This window comes from Plasmopara halstedii, assembly GCF_900000015.1.
Source record: "Plasmopara halstedii genome assembly, contig: Scaffold_350, whole genome shotgun sequence".
Classification (NCBI taxonomy): Eukaryota; Oomycota; class Peronosporomycetes; order Peronosporales; family Peronosporaceae; genus Plasmopara; species Plasmopara halstedii.
The window spans coordinates 585968-607060 of NW_020187271.1; the positions used below are offsets into that span (position 1 = coordinate 585968).

Below are 21093 nucleotides of genomic sequence, written 5' to 3' on the forward strand. Positions count from 1 at the left end.
TCAACTAAAAGCACCGCAGAAGGAGCATGATGATGATGAGAAAATAGAGTTTAGACCTGTTTGAAGGATGGATCTCTCGTTTTGAATGACAGATTATCATTGTGTCGTATTTATGAATATTAAGAGGTATGTAGCTGTTGCAGTTAAAGATGGCATCATAGTAAACTGAATATTTAAGCGAGTGCAATGAATTGGTAACTAAATCGTTTGTTGTCTTAAAAATGATAGATGCGGCAATTTGTAACCCTTTTGTTATGTTGCTAGGTCTGGAGTTTTTCAATTTACTGAAATATAGATACTAAAAAAATCATTTGTGGATTCAATCGAGTCCAAGTAAATTTATCGCTAACCTCCAGATGCTACGTCTTCCAATTCGCGCTTTGACGGTGCGCAAACAGCATGGTTTTTCGTCGGCTGACCGACTGCGCAAGCTATTCTCCACGGGAGGCAACGTACTTCTTACTAAGGAGGAATTGGTGCTACCCAACCATATCAAATTTCGCATGCCTGATTTGGATTTTAAGGTGCGCTACAGCCATACCCTCGACGATTGATTGTTGTTTCGGAAACAAATTGTGATCGCAGGAAGTCGGCAATAGTGCAGGTGCAACGACGCTCACGAAATGGTACGTACAGGAAGGCACGGCCGTGAAAGATGGCACGCACATGTGCGAGGTACGACGCTGCAACTGAACAAGGTAGTATGAGGTTTAAAGCATAACCTTCTGATACATATGGAGATGTATAGATTGACACGCCAGATTTGTCGGTCCAACTTGAGTCTGGAGACAAGGGATTTATTGCACGATTGCGTAAGTAGCATCGCCTTCAGGGTCGATATTCAAGTATTGTTATTAATGATGTTGACTGGTCCCAGTGGTTAATGAAGGAGCTAAGAATGTTGCTCCGGGCCAACCGTTGGCCATCATTGTACCCACGGCGGAGGACATCGAGCCATTTGCAAAGTTTTTGGCTGAAAATCCGCATTGCATCGAAGGTTCGCAAGGAAAAGCATATCCAACGACCATTTTGTTACTTTTACTCAATGATCATGTTTATTGTGTAATTGTTAGGGAATGCCAAGATGAAGAGTACGGCTAAATTAATGGGACTTGATAGCTCGCTGACATCTTCTACTGCTACACCCACAAAATGCGCCGCATCAAGTGATGTCTTGCGAATGCTGAATAAATTGCACAAGGAGGGTTTTTTTGGCGATGAAAAGTCGCTGAAGGTACTAAAGTCGATGGCTCGCAAGAACGATGAACAGCTTCTTACAACATATAAAGCCAGCTACGAAGATGGTGTGATGGAAGAAGCGGCATTTGATAAGATGTTTTTTGTTGAAAATGCATTGGAGCTCGCCGAAGAATCCACAGCTTATCATGATGCAACTTAATCGAGGAGCTTGTAACAAAAATTTTAAATGAAGCTTAAAGACCTATAAAGAAAACAGGTCTGTATTTAACGCTTAGACTTCACCTATCACGACAACTTCAGCGCGCTTTGTGGCAATCTTCGGCCCTTGCGTCCCAGTATATCCATTGTCGTCGACGTGGACTGTTAGATAGTCGTGCAGCAAGCTAGAACAGCCAGTGCTGTCGTCGCACATATATTCTAGAGTCACAAATATCTGTTTTGCTTGCATCAGAGTAGTTGCAAAATTAAGCTCTTGTGAAAAGTCTAGCAGGCTGAGTTGTGTTGGTCCTCCTGGGGATACCAAAACTCGAAGCTTGCCATTGTGAACTGCTATGCTAACATAGATCAAACCATTTCCCGAATCTCGATCAAAAATCTCGATGCCTGAGAGGGAGACCCAATTATTCATTGGAACGTAGAAAGTCGAAGCCATAGAAATTGTAGGGGGGGCATTAATTGAGAGACGCTCAGCCTGCATATTGCTTAAAAACTCGTTTTCTAGATCAATTGTGCCCGTGTCGTCAACAATGTCTGCCGGTGACAGAGTTTGGGCTCGGGAAATATCGCTTTTGGGGTTAACTTCAACGCATAGTACATAAGTCGCGCTTAGTGAACCTCCTTCTCCAAAGTTTCCCAAATCTGATATTTCTACCACCACGAAAGCAAGTCCATTGTAATTATCCATCCTTCGCAAGACAAGCCGACTCATTACACCAATGTTAAGAGACGCTACTTTCCCGTGCACTATGAGCTGGATACCGTCAACATTGCTTGAATTTTGAGTTACCACAATAAGATCATCGCTATCAATCTCAGTACGCTGAGTTAGTAGTTCCCTAGATATTGAGCAATGATAACATGAGATATTGACAAGAAGTCGAAGATTTCTACCGACATCATCATCGGGGTCGTAGATCTCGCTTGACTCTATCCGCTGTGAAATTCCTTCAGAGGCCAAAATCGGAGATTGCCACGATGTTGTGTCAAGAGAATCTAACGCTCCAATAAGTTCGAAATGGTGCGAAATCAGTTTCGGCGGATCATTGACTGCTAGTACAGCGATTGGAATCGTCATGCGGTTTGCAGTCGTCTCTTTCAAGTTGCCACAAAAACTTGTTGCCTCCAGCACTATTTCGTCCATCGGCCAGCCATCAGAATTGTAGTCGAGCCAAGGATTAAAGACCATTTCTTTCAAAGCAGCGTTAATATCACCAACTTGGCCACGAAAAATTAGCTCTTTATAAAAGAAACGTGATTTAAAAAAAGTGTCGCCTGGAGGAGCGTGTAAAGCGACCAACTGTTCCTCAGAAGTGCTGAACAAAGTGTGCTGAATAAGCAGACCTTCTGTCACTGATAACATCACGCCGCCATGCGCGACTCGGATAGTCACCTCAACTTGACGATCGTCATCTCGATCGGGGTTTACTAGAAACGTTGAATTGATTGGTAAGTATCCGTCTTCTTTCATTATCAATGGAAAGTCAGTACGAGCTTCCCAATAGGGCTCGTCGCAAACAGGAGTGACATACAAGTAAATTGACAAATCTATTTTTTTTTTCGGCCCTTCAACAAGAGCATTTTCCAGCAACGACAAAGAAAGTTCATCTGAGCCATACCGGTTTACCCTGGGGATATAGGAGCTTCCATTTAAGGCAGCATTTAATTGGGTAAAAGAGCCCCGAAGCACGACTTTACCGTCCGAATCATTTTGCAAAATTTGGACCCCAATTCTTGTGCTTTCTAGAGCAAAATGGCCATTATTGCTAGTGATCGTTAGTTCGAGAAGTTCAAAATATGATCGCGACGAGCCAGGGTTGTCAAGCCTCAGGTTTCCATTAAATACAATAGCTGTATCCTCTTTTAGAGTGAGCACGTGATCTGGCGCAACGAGTAAATATTCAGAGTGAGACCAGGAGAGGAGGTTGAATAAAATCGTCGTTGTGCTAATTTGAGGTCCACCATAACCAGAAGCACCTCTATCGTCAACAGTCAATCGTAGTTTAGCATCAATTGAGCCACCAGCACGCTTGTATTGCGCTGTAGCGAGTTCAAATGTAGCTCGTGATAGTAACGTATTTAACTCATGAGTAGTACCAGAAAGAACAATGTATGTTGTTTTTGATTGGTTCTGAGATCGAAAGTTTGATTGATCTGATACTACCACAAAGCCATCGCTGGCCTCAATTTGTAGATCCAGCTCACATGATTCAATCGTGCAGTTCATATTATCAATATCGACGTCATGAAATGATATCCCTGAAATGCTGATTGCTTGATTTCGATAAATTTTACGAGTGGTCGATGAGCCGATATTCCATACAGGTGCATCATTGATTGCACTGACTAGAATGACGACAGAGATAAATGATGACGGAGTTTGCTGCTGGGTGTACTCATCGATAGCAACGGCAGTTACTCCCAGCGAATCTTGGCCGAAAAAGTCTTTGTCTGGAAGATAGCGCAGAGCATTTATGCATGCGTTGATGCAAGCAAATGTGCCCTTGATCTTCAGTGTTTTGTAGTCAGTAGTTTGCTCGAAAAAGGTTAAACCACGAACTTGTAATAATGAAAGAATGCCTTGAGTCACCGATATCGAAACAAGTAAAGTTACTTGTGAGGTATCATCTGCACTTGAAAACGCTAGACCTTTGACTTCAATCCAGGTATCCTCGTCTCCACGCAGTATTCCCGGTCGACTTTCAGCATATGGAACATTTATGAGGACTGGATCAGGCTTTGGGTTAACGTAAACATATATAACCGATAAGCTTGACCCATTAAATGATGACGAGTCAGAAGAATTAATAGTTATCATATCAAATCCATTCAAGTCGAGTTTTCCACCGTCCGGTAGATACTGCAAACTATTCCAATCTTTTGCTGAAGTGTAAATGACAGAGGTAATGGCGGTATCAAGGTTCCTCAGCGTTCCTTCGAGTGTCAATCGAAAGGCAACTTTACCGACACTTTCTTTTGCTTCAGCGGTCACTTGTACTCCATTTTGCCTCAATAAGGCAAGCTGTCCATATTTGGTCTCCAAAATTACACGAAGACTGTTATTGAGAGCGTCAGGGTCACGAAGGTGAAAGCCATCGATCACGAGAGAAACATCTTCATCTGCTTCATAATAGCTTGAGTCGACGGCAATATATGGTGCATCATTTATTTCGTGCACAATGATTGGAACTATCACTTCGTCGAATATTTCATCATGATTTGACAAATGAATTTTTAGCTGGTCAGTACCACTAAAGTCAGGCTCACCAACATATACAATTCTCGCGAGCATCTTATTCACACAATCAACATTGGCTGTGAATGATATCTGTTTTGATGCCTGGACTCCTTCAAACCTATTCATGCAGGTTGATCTCAAATTGTCGCCAAGTGAGAGCACTCCTTGAGAAACAGTAATTTTTATGGTATTCAATCTTTCACTTGATGCTTGATGTACTGTACCGCCACTTTGCACTTGAAATCCACCAAGTTTTACTGGACTGTCCTCGTCGCACTCGAGAGGCAAACATTCAGTCTTGATGAATGACAAGAAGTCATCCATAGAACAAGATGAATCCGCGAAAGCATGAGAGATTAGAATTTTAGGAGTATTCGCCTTCGACATGATGACCAGGTCTGCGAATGACTCGACTGAATTGTTACGAAAAGATACGGCAAATTTCCAATCTACAATATGTCCTCCAGGATATTGCTCCTCGTTACACTTTTTAGCAGTAAAGTATACAAGACAACTTAAATTGCGATTCAACTCAGTTACTGTCCCCTCCAGTTTCAGATGTTGAGCTCCACTCAGAGCTTCATGTCCATGTAGACTGCCTGAACAGATGAGGTATATAGCTCCACAACTTACTCGAATATCTAATGTATATAGACGGTTATCAGCCATATAAGATCGAGGATTCACAGACCTTGGAAATGCGTGGTGTGAGGTTAGGTTCCACGCTTGTAATTGATTTTGTTCATCAGCGGAACTGAAGGTGTAGCGAGCTGACGCACTGTCAAGAAATTGAAGAGCGAGATCAGGAAACTGAAAAGCGGAGTCTTCGGTGGCGTAGTTCAAACTTGCACGGACATTCACTCGAGGAATAGGGACGTCGTCAAGCTGATCTAGTGTCTGCTGTGACAATACAAAAGCTGGTTTGACGTGGTTTCTAATCTGCTGGGAGCTTGAAATTTGAGCATTGACACATCTACTGCATTCGTTCCTCAATTCTTTTTCTATTGCGGTAATTCTGCTAAAACTTTTCTCAACAGCTCCTGCTATAAATGTACGGTGAGTCATTTCAGCCAGCTGCCACACAGGCGCGAAAAACGTATCAATGGCTCGAGTATTCAGTAAATTCTGATCGCGATAATCGTCCCTCACGACAAGCTGGCCGAAGTCATCACTTATGTGATTGTCCAATACATTCCAGCTGTCTTCATAATTCGCCAGCGGATAGCTGCTTGGAATATCAAGTCGTTTTCGAAAGGGTTGAAGATTTTTAGAAACATTGACTGGGCGCAGCATAGGATAGTATTTAGATGGACTTCTCATGAAATCGGCGACATTATATAAAGTATGAGGAGAAATTGTCACCTTCAACGTATTCACCACCCGAAAAACATTAATGCTTTGAACTTGTAATAAACTCAGGGCCAGTTTTAGCGCTGATGGTTTTCCAATCATGTCAACTTCATTGTTGCTATTGGTATCGAGAATATTCACACAGCAAACAGCGGATGGGACAAACAATTGCCCATTTGTAATACGTACATTCAATCTAAACCACAATGTGTCAACCATTTCTCCACCTAAAGCGACGAGATCTCCAATCGGCTGAACTTTGTCACCATCTACTTGAATGTCAAGAGTTACATTCTGTGGCTCCGGCGAAAACACTGAGGGTTGCAGCACTGTGCGAAATTGCAACTTAATTGAGGTTTCATTGCTAAAACTTTTCTGGGCCGATTTGACTGCAGTTATCTGTAACTCAAAGCGACGTTCTCGTGCATCACGCGTTGCTCTAATGACCGTTGAGCTCAACAGCAAATTCACTTCAGATTGCTCTACAGTCAAAGTTACAGCAGGCTTACTAGACCCACATGGAATTCCTGTCATCGTCGATCTCACTCGCGGAATAAATATCGTTGCCTCTCCATGCGTGCAATACAACGTAATGGTCAGATTGAGGAATGGAAATTCCTCGAAACCTTTGAGCTTGACTCCATTTAAGTTTGCAGTATATTCAGGAGATTGTAAAAGAACTAAATTCTGTCGTGCCTCCCACCAAATACGTGAGGGCTCACTCACGTATGAAATAGAAATATTAGCATTTTCACGCCAGAACTGTTCTTCCGTAAGAATGTCAGAAGAGGCTGGTGTCACCTCGAAAAAGTATGCTTCGGCGTTAAAAGTGCTGCTAGCAGTGACAGTAAGCTCGAGCGTTTTCAGAACTCTGTTCAGCGCATCACTTGGTCCAATTAATTTAAGCTTACAGCTTGGAGTCTGAGCAAATTCATACGATACTCTTGGAACAAACGTTTCGTACTTCCAAGCGCAAGTCAAACAAGAAACTTCAAGCTGTACTAATTCCGTGCTTGAGTCAGCTCGAACGCTTCTTACTCGATCCGCGACGATCGATACATCCACAAGCGACGACAAATGAACGTAGACTCCTAGCTTAGGCAGCCAAGGTTTATCATTGACTGCCTTCACGGATATAAACTTCTTAGATGAAACTTTAGGGGTAACCTTTACGATAACGCTTTCGTTCGCTAAAAGCTGCATGAAGTCATTAAGTAGCTCGAGCTGAATCAAAATAGGATCATTCGAATTGTAGACACTTTGCAATTGAAGTGTTGCCAGTGCATCATTCAAGCAGTCAGTATTCAGTGCATGTACGCTTTGCGTTCTGATCAATGACGACCAATGCAATTTTTTAAGGGGAGGTGAGTCGGCGCAAGTAGGTATACCAACTTTAATCGAACCGGATGACACATTAACACGTAAGATGAGGTTTGAAAATGTCGCATCAGAATTTTGATGTATTGTGAAAACATCGTAAAGATCTACAATTTCCCCTGCAGAAACACTTATGGTTCCATTTCGATCTGACACGATAATTTGGTAAACATGTTCTTGTTGAGGTAGATACAGTTGTTGACAAGTGTTAATGGTCCCATCATTAGCGCATGCTTTAATCGACATTGAGCAAAAAACGCGCCTTAACCCTTCTATCGAGCAATCGTTCGGAATTACTTCAATAATGCGCTGATGAAAAAACACATTAAGCGTGGCCAAACTTGAGCTCAGCCGTAGCGATGATTTTGATGAACCTGATTTAATCGACACACCATCCAATGCATGAGGTAACGATTCGTCAAGGATTAACGATCCATTGTCAATATGAATATCGAATTCAAGAAAATGATTGTCTGGATCTTCTAGGTGAATTGTTGGAATGAGCTTTCGAAAAAAATTAAACCAATTCTTCAGCTCGTTTTGATCAAACGCGAGCTCTGGCCGATCATTTTCGGCTTGTAAATGTATGTACAGGATAAATTCGCGGTTCCTTGCTTTAAATAGAATTTCATCGATCCCATTGAAGTTCAGGTCCGGAATATAGTGCAAGTTTGACATGACTGATCGTAGGAAACGCTTGTTAGAGCATTCAATCTGTAAATTATTACTCGCTTCAAAAAATGAAATATCTGCTTTTGCGTAAACAACACCGTTTTGCACACTGATATTTACAATATCATTATTTGAAAGATACGTGAACCAGTCTAAGTTTATTTCACTGCCGATCAGCACGTCAGTGTCCTCAGTGCTCTCGATACTTTCCCGCATCAGCATATTTGAGCTCCAAAAATTATCAACAAATCTCAGCTGAAGAGTTGCTGAGGTTAAAACGATAGCCAAATCATTATATGAAGCTGATTCGCGTTCTAAGCGAACTTCGACGCTTGCAGATTCTAAAATCGAGGTCACTTGAGTCATTTCGAATTGAATTTCGACAGATCTAAGCGCCGAAGTCAACTCTCGAATATTTCCCGCTAGCTCGACAGCACAGCATTGGTGATGCTGATCGTTATTCAGCCCTGTCACTAAACGTGATTTTATTGTAAGCGCAGATGTATCAGCTTGAACGATCATACGAAACATTTCATTGTCGTGACAATATCCCTCTTTAAGTCCCTCACGAACGAGCAGAATTTCTGGCAAAAAAAAAGTTGCGAACGTAAAGCAAGTTTGCGAATTTAAGTTTGTTCCGGTATCAGCCCATAACAATTGAGGTGCCTCACATATAGGAGCGACAAACACAGGCAACGTCTCTGTACTGTCCACCACTGACCCGTTCTGAATTGTATATTCGACAACAAGCACTACTTGGTCGAACCCGTAATAATTTGGATCTGGAGCATAGCTTTGCTGTCGAAGAAAACTATTAGCCTCAGCCACGCTTCCAAGAAACTGAACTGAAGCCAGCGATGTTTCTTGATTTTTGTGCAAAAATGGCTCTGAGTGGTTTGAAAAATAACCGTGCTCCGTAAAAAGTGACAGGCGAAGTGTGAAGTTGCACATTGAGGTTTTGAACTCGGCAACACCTACTGGTGATTCGTTACAGTGCCTCAAATGAGTCGCACCACCATCGACTTGGAGCGACAGGTCCTTGAGTGTTGCTGACTTATTCATTGTTGTTGTGATCAATAAATCGGAGCCTATAGATGTTAAAGTAGTCAAAAATTGGATACTAAAGCATTCTAACATTCGAATACATACCGACAGCTTTGCGATTAAAAAGTACTTGAACTGTCAGCGGTCTTGTATTTATCATAACAGAAATAGTTGAATAAGCGACAGGCGAGAGTTTGTCTCCAACTTCATCAGCCCAAAAAGATGTAAAAAGCAAGTGATCCTCTATTAAATCGCCAACAGCAGGGTACCTGTAGCTCAATAACTTCAATACGCCATTTATATCCTCAGCATCACCCTGAAGTTGGATGTTTGAATTATAGCTAGAGTCGTGATCATGTCTGTCATGCACAATCTCCACAAGGCCACTCTGACTTGATATCCTTACAATTGCAAAATGAGGTCTGACGTAGTCATTTTCAATATTTGCTGAGTCCAGTCTTAATCCTGTAACAGGAAAAAATTCACTTTCGAACACTGAGACTGGCGATTCTGGCAAGTGCAATATAGGGGATCTCAGTCGCAAAATTATCTTGATTGGTAAGAATTCTATTGCACGATCGTCATAGGATACAACTGAAAAATTAATCTTATCGAAGCCAACGGCATAAGAGAATGGAGTGTATACGATCTGACTGACTTGAAGCAACCTTTTCAAATCTGAGAAAGAGCCACTGATCGTCAACATTGAGTCCACGAATTTATCCACAGGAAAAAATGGCAATGCGTGCTTGGCCTGCAAGTGAAGATTTCCTTTGGTACATGAAGCGGTGAAATTAAGTTCGTCTGCATAGCCTTGAACGTCAATTATACCAACCGTCATTGTCTGATTCATCTCAACTTGTTGGTTCGTGTCTGAAAGCTGAATGCCTAGTTTTTTTGCCATCCTCGGTATCGATACGTGCAATTTTCCAGAGGAAAACAATTTGGAGTCATCCAAATTTCCCAAATACATCGATATTGTGTCCAGAGCAATCTTAATTTTACTTCCACGGTTGATAAGGATTGCCTTAAATAGCGTACTATCCGCTACCAAACTCAAAGTTAAACGAGTCGGAGCTGACATCACCACAGTATAATCACACCGATTTGCCAAGAAAGCGGAAGCTTTGCGCTGCACGGACACACGTAGCTTGTGAATCTGCAAGTTCTGAATAGCATGCTCGATTCTACTAGCGGTCGCACAAGACGCCAGTGGAATTGTCATTTTGTTTTGAATTAATAACCGAAAGAAGTTGGGCTCACTCGTAATATAATGTTTTGTGCTTTTAATCACAGTCGCATTAAGCAGTTGTGACGTTTGTACGGATGTAAGCGTGCTCGAATATACAGAAAAATCCGGTACATCGTTAAACTCATTCGGAAATGATAGCTCAAGTGCTAAGGATCCCATACTTGATACTTTTGCGCAATAAAATAATTGTGACAAAGCCGGATAAAGTACGTTCAGTTTTAAGTCGGCAGTACGCCAACCCTTTTGCATCACTCCAGCGGAAATTTTACAATAGAGAGATGTCTCGTTATAGATGACCGATATAAGGTCATCAACACTTCCTACCGTTCCAAACGTGATTTGCCACTGAAATCCGTTTTCTTCTGGTAACTCAATGCGAGATACCTCAACACCTTGCACATCAAGTACCAACGCAAGAATTGTAATTTTAATTTCTTCGGCTGTTGATGAAAGTGGAATAATGCCGGATAAAATTCCTCGAAATGAAATTCGAAATGATCCAATCAAATCGTGTACTTGCGCAGGGAACATTGCGTTGACGCGTATAAACTGGATTTCGTGTCGAGATACTCTATCTGATGGATTTGCAGCAACTGCGACACAATTCATCTGTGCAATTTTTTGTGACACAGTTTCCACATCATCATTTGCTCCGATGGTGGTTGATATACAAAATCCTTTGGTAAGATTCAGATCTAGATGAGAGAAGCTGCGTGCTGGCAGATCAAGCCCCAAAACAAAATCGCCCGTTACTAAACCTTCAGTGGAAAGAATACTTATTGTCTGTAAACTATTCGTTTTGGTCAATTCCGTGGCGCGCAATTCGTACGTCTGGTTCTCGTAATTTTTCATAAAGGCAGAAAAATTGTTTTGAACTTCGCTTTCATCAATCCTTATATTTGGTAGAGCAGCAGTCAATTCTACAAGGGTCCCACGTAGCTCAAATTCATGTTCCGATATTTGCCGGGTTGCAATAGCTGAACCACGTAATCTCTTGTCCCACCCAACTAAGCCAAATGCACTTTGAACTTTCAACTTCAAAGCAACGCTACTTATATACGTAGCAGGGTATAAAATCTTTGTTGTTTCCAGTGCGATCTCACTGCTCTCTCGGAGAGCCACCTCAGGCGGATGAAGCAGCTGGATATCTTCCCAAACAGGAGTAGCTATAATGTCAAGCTGAGTTGACAGCTTGTCTGGAGAGTAAATGTCACTATCGCTCGATGCGGATAACGTCACATTTAAGCCGTTATGACTCCACACGCCATTCATAAGAAAGTAGACTGATAACGTTTTTAGCTGAGTCTCAATGACCTCTGCTTCCCCCTGCAAATGAAAGCGTCTCTTTACAACTTGGACTGAAACTGATGAATGTGCTGTAGCGGCTACCTCTTGCAAAAATGTTTGCGCAATGTTCCAGAATAACCAAAAGCGAGACTTTGTATAGCGTATGATTTGCAAATCAGAAACGCTTTCAATGGTACTTGTGATGGCTTGAAATGCTTCAATAATTTCTTGGTTTGAAGACTCTTCATGGAGTAGAGCACTTGTCTGCTGATGACATTTGCCTTTAAGGCTGCAAACGTATCTAGAGAGTCTAAAAGTGATAGCCTCGCCGTTGCTTTGTTCATCAAAAAACCGAATGATTAACCCGCTTGTTGGGACAGACACATTTTGATACGTATTTATTGCATCTGAAGAAATCACATTTGGCTTCCTATACAAAATATTGGTTCCCAAGTCAATACCTATAAGCATTCCATCGCCGTTATTTAATTCAAGCGTGCAATCGACTTTGTCGACTATTCCACGTTTGTATTCCAGGGGCACAGGTGCTATGTGATTCTTCAGGGTGATACTGGTCTCTAACAAGTTGAATTTTCCCAGATCATAGGCTGGTAAAATACGTATGGGCACGATAAGAGATGCAGAGAGAGGTTCTTTACCAACATCACCGCAAAAACCATTGTCCGACAATGTCACTTGTAATGATACAGGTACCGGGATGCTAATTTCTGGCGAGAAGCAATACTCGACAAGAGGTAGGAACATATTTAGATCCGATATTGCACCTTTCAAGATTAATGAGCTGGCAGAAATATCAGAAAATCTCCATGTAATGCGAGGAATTGTGTCGTTTTCAATGAAATAAATCCCGTGCTCCAGCGCTATTTGTCGATTTGCTTCCAACGTTCCATTTGTAACGTCTAGTTGTAATGTGAAGAGAGGGATCACAGCCATGGGATCATTGACAAAAGCTGTAGCTTCAGCATCATTGAGCGTAAATTCTGAAAGGCCAATACAAGCACTGCCAGCCCTTAGGTCTAAGTCATGACCAGATTTTCGTTCAATTGTTGGCGGATCGTTGACGCTTGCTACTGAAATTTTCTTAGTGTGTATACTACCAGCATTCAGCGCACTCTTTGACTCAGGGAAAAGATCCGAGGAGCACGTGTCCACAAGCGAATTAAATGCGTCATTTTGAAACGGTATAAGCTGCATTTGAACTTTTTCATGGCCATCGTTCTCTGTTTGACAAAGAGGATTGGTCGCTCCGAGCCAGGTGCGATGGTAGTTAAGGTCGGGCTGGTAGATTATAGAGGTCAGTATCTGCTGTGCCTCATACGCCGTTGTGACTACCCTAATCGAGCGCTTCTGCGAAGAGTCACCGACAAGATCAGGTAAAAAGATTGTCGTGTCGTTAAGATCTTTTTCTACATTTCGGTCTAGCTTCAATGTTCCATGGCTACACGAAATCTGCAAGACAAAGGGTGGTGATGTCAGATGATCAAGCATGAATTATTGCATCACGATTATTGTACCAGAAGTTGATACAAGTCATGAGTCCATGTCTTAGCTCCGTCGTCATAGAGCAAAACACCCGAAGCTATCGCCAGCTGGACGGATGTCAGCTTTCGTGTCTCGTCCTCCCGAATCTCTTCCAGAGACTCTTCCTACAGATCAACAGCCCCTGAATGTTCGATATCTTCTATACATTTTTCCCAGATACTCACTGTGACAAAATGCAGGTGCTCAGCGCCATTGACACAAACTAATGCTGCCGCCCAGACCGTTAGCAGCCACACGATCTTCATTAGTACAGTCAAACACAGAGTTCAGCGCACACATTCTTTCTTGCGTCTATTTTTAGCAAATTTTGCTTTCGTTTCGCGATTGTGACATGACAATGTTCGTAATCTGTGCTGCTTCGCGGCAAGCTTGTAGCCTCGCCTTGTTCTCAGTAATTTGCCTGAAGCATGCCGCGGCGAACAGCGTGGGGCTTGGAGACAATGATAGTGAAAAGGCGCTTAGCGGCGAGGACATTGCACTGCAGGTAAGTGCTTTGGTGCTGCTGTTGGCGTTGTCAGCCATGTTTGCCGGCTTGGGACTTGGCCTCATGTCTCTCGATCTTATCGGCTTGGAGATCGTCGTAGCTGCGGGTCAAGATGAGCATGCAACAGAAAAGGAACGCATGAATAGTGAGGCAGCCAAAATGGTTATTCCGCTGCGTCGCGATGGAAATTTACTGCTCACGACCTTGCTTCTGGGTAATGTTTCGGTGAATGTGCTCACATCGATCATCACTGCAGACCTTACTAGTGGTAGGTCGAGGTGAAAATTGTGCTAGCCTTACATTGTGCTGAGTCTATCGTATTGCATTCGGTATGCAGGACTTTTCGGATTTGTTGCATCGACGATTCTAATCTTGATCTTCGGAGAGATTATCCCGCAGGCAGTTTGCTCACGATACGCACTAGGTAGGAAGTGCTCGATTTGCTTTCGTATATTACGCTTTTTCACTATAATCGATGTACTTAAGTGATTGGAGGCAAGATGGCCTCGTTTGTTCGCATTTTGATCGTTTTCTTTTACATTTTCGCAAAGCCCGTGAGTCTGGTACTGGATGCAACACTAGGAGAAGACATTGGTACAGTGTTCACGAAAAGGCAGGTACGGGTTTCTCTCTGTTCTTACAGATTGTACTTTGATAAGTTTGTATAAACATCTCGGTCATGCAGCTAGCAGAAATAATCGACATTCACGAAAAGGAGCAAATGATTGACAAGGATGAAAGTAGTATCATTCGTGGTGCTATGACTTTTGGAATCAAGACCGTCCGGACTATCATGACTCCTGTTGATAAACTGTTTATGGCTCCAATGACTGCCATCCTCGACCGAGTTCTCATTCACAGTATATTAGCGAGCGGATTCTCACGCGTACTCGTTTACGGCGCGTCAGTCAATGATATTGTCGGGACAATACACGTAAAGGATCTTATCTTCGTCGATCCAAAGGTGTGTTGGTGTTGCATGAGCTTGGTGCTGCGCTTAACTTCATTCGGTACTTTAGGAAAGTACTTCTTTATCAAGTTTTTTTCAAATTTTTGGGAGAACAACGCGATCGGTAGACCCTAATTGCAGACTAAGCGCGCTACTACGAACTTTTAAATCCGAAAGTTCGCACCTTGTTTTGGTGAAGCAACCTCAGACGATTGATACGGTAAGAGTGAGGCACTAGTCACCATTTTGTACGTCTTTGCTGGCCAAGTTTAAACATCGTACAATTTTAGAGTGAAGAAATGCACACACTGCTGGGCATTGTAACTCTGGAGGATATTCTAGAAGAGATTTTGCTAGCCGAAATTCTTGATGAAGAAGATATTTCTGCTATTCGCAGCCACGACGCGGAGCGTAAACAGTTTCTTCTGCGTCAATTTGATGCATGTGGGCGTCTAGGCCTTGATGATCTGTGCCGGGCTGATGATCCGCTTGAAGATGAGCTGGCTATTGGCCTCATTCAGGAGCTACCGCATGTCGAAATATGTGCAGACTGTTAGCATTAAAGTTAAAGCTACTGGCCCACTGAAGTAATTGTACCACGTGACTTTAGCATATTATACTGTACTTTACAGATTGTTCCTTTTGGTTGCCACCAGCCAATCTTTTAAATTGTGTTCACAATCGCAGTTATGGTCAAGAAGAAGGTAGACGCACGCGTGCGAACACTGCTTGAGAACTGTATCCAGGAGAATTATCGCTCCTTTTTAGTGCTCGTGGGTGACCATGGTAAAGACCAGGTTATGAATCTGCATTACATTTTGTCCAAAGCAGCCGTCAAGGCACGTCCGCGTGTGCTGTGGTGCTACAAGAAAGAATTGGGCTTCTCTACGCACCGTCAGAAGCGCATGCGTCAGATAAAGAAACAGAAGCAGCGCGGCCTGTACGATCCAAGCAAAGACGATCCGTTTGAGCTTTTTATTGCGTCTACTGACATCCGTTGGTGTTACTATAAGGAGACGCACAAAATACTGGGCAGCACTTACGGCATGTGCGTGCTTCAAGACTTTGAGGCTGTCACACCAAACATTATGGCACGCACTATTGAGACTGTTGAGGGAGGTGGCGTTGTTGTGCTACTATTTCGTACGCTGGACAGCCTTAAGCAGCTGTATACTATGAGCATGGACGTTCATGCACGGTTTCGGACCGAGTCGCACCAAGATGTGGTGGCTCGCTTCAACGAGCGCTTTATCTTGTCTTTGGCCTCGTGTGAGCGCTGTGTCGTGCTTGATGACGAGCTCAACGTCTTGCCCATCTCCAAGCATACGCGTAAAATTGAGCCACTACCACCGCGCGACTCGTCTAAGGAACTCACAAAAGACGAGCTCGAGCTACGGGAACTTCAAATATCATTGCGTGAGACTCAGCCTGTTGGTGCTCTCGTTGAGCAGGCGCGAACCCTGGATCAGGCTAAGGCCATACTCGCCTTTGTAGAGGCAGTTTCAGAAAAAACACTACGCTCTACCGTGGCATTGACTGCAGCGCGTGGACGTGGGAAGTCGGCGGCTCTCGGCATGGCGCTAGCAGGTGCCGTGGCTTACGGATACAGTAACATTTTTGTGACTGCACCGACTCCTGAAAACCTCAAGACCATGTTTGACTTTGTATTTAAAGGTTTCGATGCACTTAAGTACAAGGAACATTTAGACTACGAAGTTGTGCAAAGTACCAACCCAGAGTTTAATCATGCTGTGGTTCGTGTGAACATATTTCGCGAGCACCGTCAGACTATCCAGTACATACAGCCCACGCACCATGAGAAGCTGGCTCAGGCTGAGCTTATAGCTATCGATGAGGCTGCTGCAATTCCGCTTCCCGTTGTCAAGAAGCTACTTGGACCCTACCTTGTCTTCATGTCATCGACTATTAATGGCTACGAGGGCACCGGACGCTCGCTATCTCTCAAACTTTTGCAGAAACTTCGTGAACAGCAGGGTAGCGCTAAAGAGGCTGCCGCGCAGGCTGCGGCGAGCATTCACGGCGATCAAAAGCGGCGAAAGGGTGATCAGAAACTGCACGAAGAGCGCTGGCAGGCAGCTAGCAATGCCGCCCATGCTGCTGTTGCTGGCAGTGCTTCATCTTCGACGCGCGTACTCCGTGAAGTGATTTTGGAAACCCCGATTCGTTACGCACCTAACGACCCTGTGGAACGCTGGCTGAATGCATTGTTGTGTCTAGACTCGACAAGTGCGTCGCATCGTCTTGTGGCAGGAACGCCTCACCCGCGTGATTGCGAGTTGTATTATGTGAACCGTGACTCTCTATTCTCGTACCATAAGCTGTCTGAAGGCTTCCTGCAGCGTCTTATGGCTCTGTATGTGTCATCGCACTACAAGAATCAGCCGAACGACTTGCAACTGCTATCTGATGCTCCAGCCCACCATCTGTTCGCTCTGCTCGGCCCAGGGGCTGAGGCACAGGGAAATGCCGGCCAGCTTCCTGACGTTCTCTGCGTTGTGCAAGTAGCTTTAGAAGGCGAGATTTCCAAGGCGTCGGTGAACGCTCAGCTTGCGCGTGGCCAGCGTGCTTCGGGTGACCTTATTCCATGGACAGTGGCACAGCAGTTCCAGGACTCAGAGTTTGCAGCCCTATCAGGAGCTCGTGTGGTACGCATTGCAACTCACCCAGACGTGACTGGCATGGGTTATGGCTCTCGCGCTCTTGAATTGCTGATAAGTTATTACCAAGGTGAAATTACTAGTGATGTCATCGATCCAGACTATGAGAAGGAGAAAGACAAGAAGAAAATAGAGAGCGATGACAACCGCGATGATGACGATGAGGAAGCTAAAAAGACAAAGCTTCGCAAAGAAAAGATCAGGCCACGTAAGACGCTTCCACCCCTACTGCTTCCGCTTGAAGAGCGTCCTTGTGAGCGTTTGCACTGGTTTGGTTCATCTTTCGGGTTGACTTTGCCGCTATACAACTTTTGGTCTCGTGCCAAATTGCTTCCAGTGTATATCCGACAAACGGCCAACGAACTCACAGGCGAGCACACGGCAATAATGCTGCGCTCGCTTCGTTGTGACGACTTACCTGCTTCCCCTGCTGATGGTTGGCTGGATGAATTCGTGGCTGATTTTCGACGCCGTTTTACGTCATTGCTGAGCTATGATTTTTCAACTTTTCCTTGCGCCCTTGCGCTTGGTTTGTTGGGCGACAAACCAGTCAATTCGACTTCCGCTTCGAATGAGAAGGAACACCACCTTTCTTTGCACCGCAGCGCCACTGGGGAGATCAATCCCGCCGAATTGGCAATGGTCTTGACTCCATATGACGCCAAGCGTCTCAAATCTTACGCAAAGAACATGGTTGACTACCACATGATTGTAGACTTAATTCCTTCGCTCGCGCGCATGTACTTTCTCCAGCGTCTGCCCCAGATGTCGCTGTCGTACCTGCAACGTGCGATCTTGGTAAGTCTAGGACTGCAACACCAGTCGGTGGACACGATCCAGCAGGAATTAAATGTGCCGTCTAACCAGCTTCTGGCGCTATTCAACAAAGCAGTACGAAAATTTCTTGGTCAGGTAGAGAAGCTTATGGAAGAGCAGCTTGAAGCTGAAGCTGTCAGCAGCAACAAGATAGCGCAGGTGGCAGTGCAAGCGCAGGCCATGATTCCTACTGAGACATCACTGGATGAGGAGATGCGTGAAGGTGCTCAGGCAGAAACAGCTAAGCAGCAGCAGCTTTTAGGCAGCCTAAATCTGATGAAGTATGCTGTGCGTGGTGACGAGGCTGATTGGGACGCAGCGTTAGCCAAAACTGAAAATGTTGGCTCCGTCGTTCAGGTTCTAAGGCAGAGCAAGGTGAAAAAGGATTTGACCGAGTCTAAGAATATAAAAAAGGAACAGAAGCAAAACAAGCGTCTGGCCGTGGGGGAAAGCAGCCTTAAGAAGAGTAAAAAAGGCAGGAAGGGTAAATGAGTTTGGTTCAGATAGATTTTGTATACAAGTGACGCTGCTTAGATGTAGCCGAATTTGTTACTAACTTACTGTTCGTGAGGCAATAATTACTCTTGGAGTAAGCGGATTGCGATCCGCTAACTCATACTTGATTCTTGTAAAGAACGAAAGGTCGGTGACCTAAAGTACGTTCTACGGCAGCCCCGCTGCAGCTTTAGCTTTAGGACGTCATATTGCTTACAATTTACACGCGATGTTTTTGATGTGGCCGGTGTATTCGGCTCAAGCGCCTTGCGATCTATACAGAACATGCCTTGCTGCATACAGCAGTAAGGACTACTCATTGACGCTGTAAGCCACATCAAGCAGCTCAACACAAACAAAAATATATTCAGTATAAGTTTACATTAATTTTATCTGATTACACGCCACTATTATACTAGGAGAACAGACAAAGTTTTAGCTACTCAAATAGCTCTGCTGTATATATTGTGCGACAATTTATCAGATGCACACTCTCTGAGTCAAAGCTTTATCTAGAGGTGCACGGCAAACCCGTTGCAATTGAAACGCTGGTTCTCACCCAGCAGATCCGATCTCGAGTCCTGGTATTAATTTATTATGCTCTTGCTAATTCCTTTGTTCTACATATTTTAGTTTCGCCTGTCAAGAGATGGAGGTAAAAGAGCAAAAGAAGTCGCGCGACAATCAATGGATGCACGTCGCTGCTTTTGTAAATACTATGAGCGTATCCAAGTGGAGCGAGGATGCATTAAGGATGAGCTGCATAATTGAGGTCTTTGTGGGGCTATGATACTGTTTTTACTCAGCTAATCAGTCAAATTTGGAGTAAGAACGTGCAAAACTTTATCGCTTATATAATTTAGAGCAGAATTACAAAATGTTTAGCTAATGAACGGAAGTGTTTTCCCAAGGCTAATCGACTCTTTGGTTTAAATTCCAAACTGATTTTCATTTATTTTTTATCCTGATTTTAACGTTTAGATTTTTCTAAATATACTAAATAAATATAGCAAAATCTAAATAAATGCATAACTACTGGCTACCTAGCCCCGTACCGTATTCTTGTTTGGGTGTGTACACACCTTGCACATCTCATGTGGCACACACCCCTGTTATTAGGGTTCGTGTAACCCCGTTACGCCCTCCCCCATTAAGATATTTACAGTTCCAATCGATTATTGCCTCAAGGAGGCTCGCGTGTCCGTTAGACACTGCAACTCAAGTTTAACAACTTCCTTGCTCAATGAGCCTGTGTCCACGACACGAAAATCATCAAGTCTCGCTGTTTCTGACAGCGAGCACGGGCAAAGCCCAACTTCGTCCCCCGCACACAGTGCGATCTTGGACATTGCGTCCGCGGCACCGGGGGATGTATACCCTAGGCTTGATGAGCACAAGCGTCGCGCTCCGCGCACGCTTTCAGTGCTGAGTGGCCTCGTTGAGGATGTGGTCGACTATGAGTCTGACATTCATTTCCCGCATGGGATGACGAGGAAGGCGAGCTGAACCAGCAGCATGATACGAGCCCTGCTCGCGCCGTGCGGACCCCATGTCCGTTCCCTGACCTCTCGTCAACTAAGAAACGTGGTGTTATCACCAATGACCTCGACGGGGAACAGAGGCGGCAGCTTGAAGCTGCCCATAAGGCGGCTCTGAAGATCGCCCATCCACGGTCGGTCATTGACCCTCGTGTGGAATATGGCTTCCGCCCTGCCGATACCGCTTTGGAAGCGAAGGACGCGGTAACTCGATCGTTACGCGTCCACATCATCGGCCCTGGCTAGAACGGATGATGAACTTACCACACGGAAAGCTCTTCGAGCTCGTTTCTTGGTCCCACAAGAAATTTCGGTGGAAGCTTATCGCACTCGTCGAAGTGCTCAACGAGGTGGCTCTCATGTACCCGCCATGCGGACAATACCTGTAGTGCACGCCCCTGGCGAAAGCACTACAGATGATGATGCGCTCTTTGAGCGATGGGTTCAACGGCACCGATAACTTTCCTCACTGCATAATCTGCAGTTGAGCCACAAAGAAGTGGACGTGCGTGTGAAGCGACACCCCCGCTTTGAGATTGCCAAACTCAAGGCACGCCGTCGACTTCCTTTGGATTGTCGCCCTGCGACGTATGGGTTAACAACCCCTAATGCTCCTGCGAGCTCTGTGTCGACCGCAAGAGCTCAGGACCACTGCTTGAGCTCAGCTCATGGCCCGTCGACTTCCCTGGCTATTGCCGGAAAGCGCGGGGCTTCTGATGATGCGATACGTCCTGATCTTTCCGATAAGAAGCGTCCCCGGCGACTGAGAAATCTTGCCGAAGTGGCGCCTCAAACTCCCACGAGTTTTCGGGGTCGGGGTATCCCCACCACTTCACCAGATATTGGGTTTGACCCTGGTGATGACGTCGTCCAACAAGATGTTCCACGTGATAGTGGACGTCACCGTTCTCATCGAGAAGAGTCGGTGGCGGGC

At 44.4% G+C, this 21093-nt stretch overlaps 4 protein-coding genes across 4 annotated transcripts; 3 read left to right on the forward strand and 1 right to left on the reverse strand.

Annotated features, from left to right (window-relative positions):
• Nucleotides 1-356: 356 nt before the first annotated feature.
• PHALS_09173 (Dihydrolipoamide acetyltransferase) lies at nucleotides 357-1399 on the forward strand (the record flags this gene model as incomplete). Its single annotated transcript, XM_024724627.1, has 5 exons — nucleotides 357-524; nucleotides 586-675; nucleotides 749-812; nucleotides 878-997; nucleotides 1074-1399. 5 exons carry the CDS (start codon nucleotides 357-359, stop codon nucleotides 1397-1399), a joined length of 768 nt encoding a protein of 255 aa, XP_024575484.1.
• A 72-nt stretch (nucleotides 1400-1471) lies between these two features.
• PHALS_09174 (uncharacterized protein) lies at nucleotides 1472-13444 on the reverse strand (the record flags this gene model as incomplete). The annotated part of the gene is made up of 4 exons (XM_024724628.1): nucleotides 1472-9141; nucleotides 9203-13106; nucleotides 13172-13303; nucleotides 13364-13444. The coding sequence occupies 4 exons, from the start codon at nucleotides 13442-13444 to the stop codon at nucleotides 1472-1474; spliced, it is 11787 nt and encodes a 3928-aa protein (XP_024575485.1).
• Nucleotides 13445-13530: 86 nt separating this feature from the next.
• PHALS_09175 (Predicted membrane protein, contains two CBS domains) lies at nucleotides 13531-15189 on the forward strand (the record flags this gene model as incomplete). The annotated part of the gene is made up of 7 exons (XM_024724629.1): nucleotides 13531-13683; nucleotides 13774-13951; nucleotides 14021-14107; nucleotides 14170-14300; nucleotides 14369-14647; nucleotides 14703-14852; nucleotides 14923-15189. The coding sequence occupies 7 exons, from the start codon at nucleotides 13531-13533 to the stop codon at nucleotides 15187-15189; spliced, it is 1245 nt and encodes a 414-aa protein (XP_024575486.1).
• A 132-nt stretch (nucleotides 15190-15321) lies between these two features.
• PHALS_09176 (n-acetyltransferase 10) lies at nucleotides 15322-18618 on the forward strand (the record flags this gene model as incomplete). The annotated part of the gene is made up of 1 exon (XM_024724630.1): nucleotides 15322-18618. One exon carries the CDS (start codon nucleotides 15322-15324, stop codon nucleotides 18616-18618), a length of 3297 nt encoding a protein of 1098 aa, XP_024575487.1.
• Nucleotides 18619-21093: the final 2475 nt, after the last annotated feature.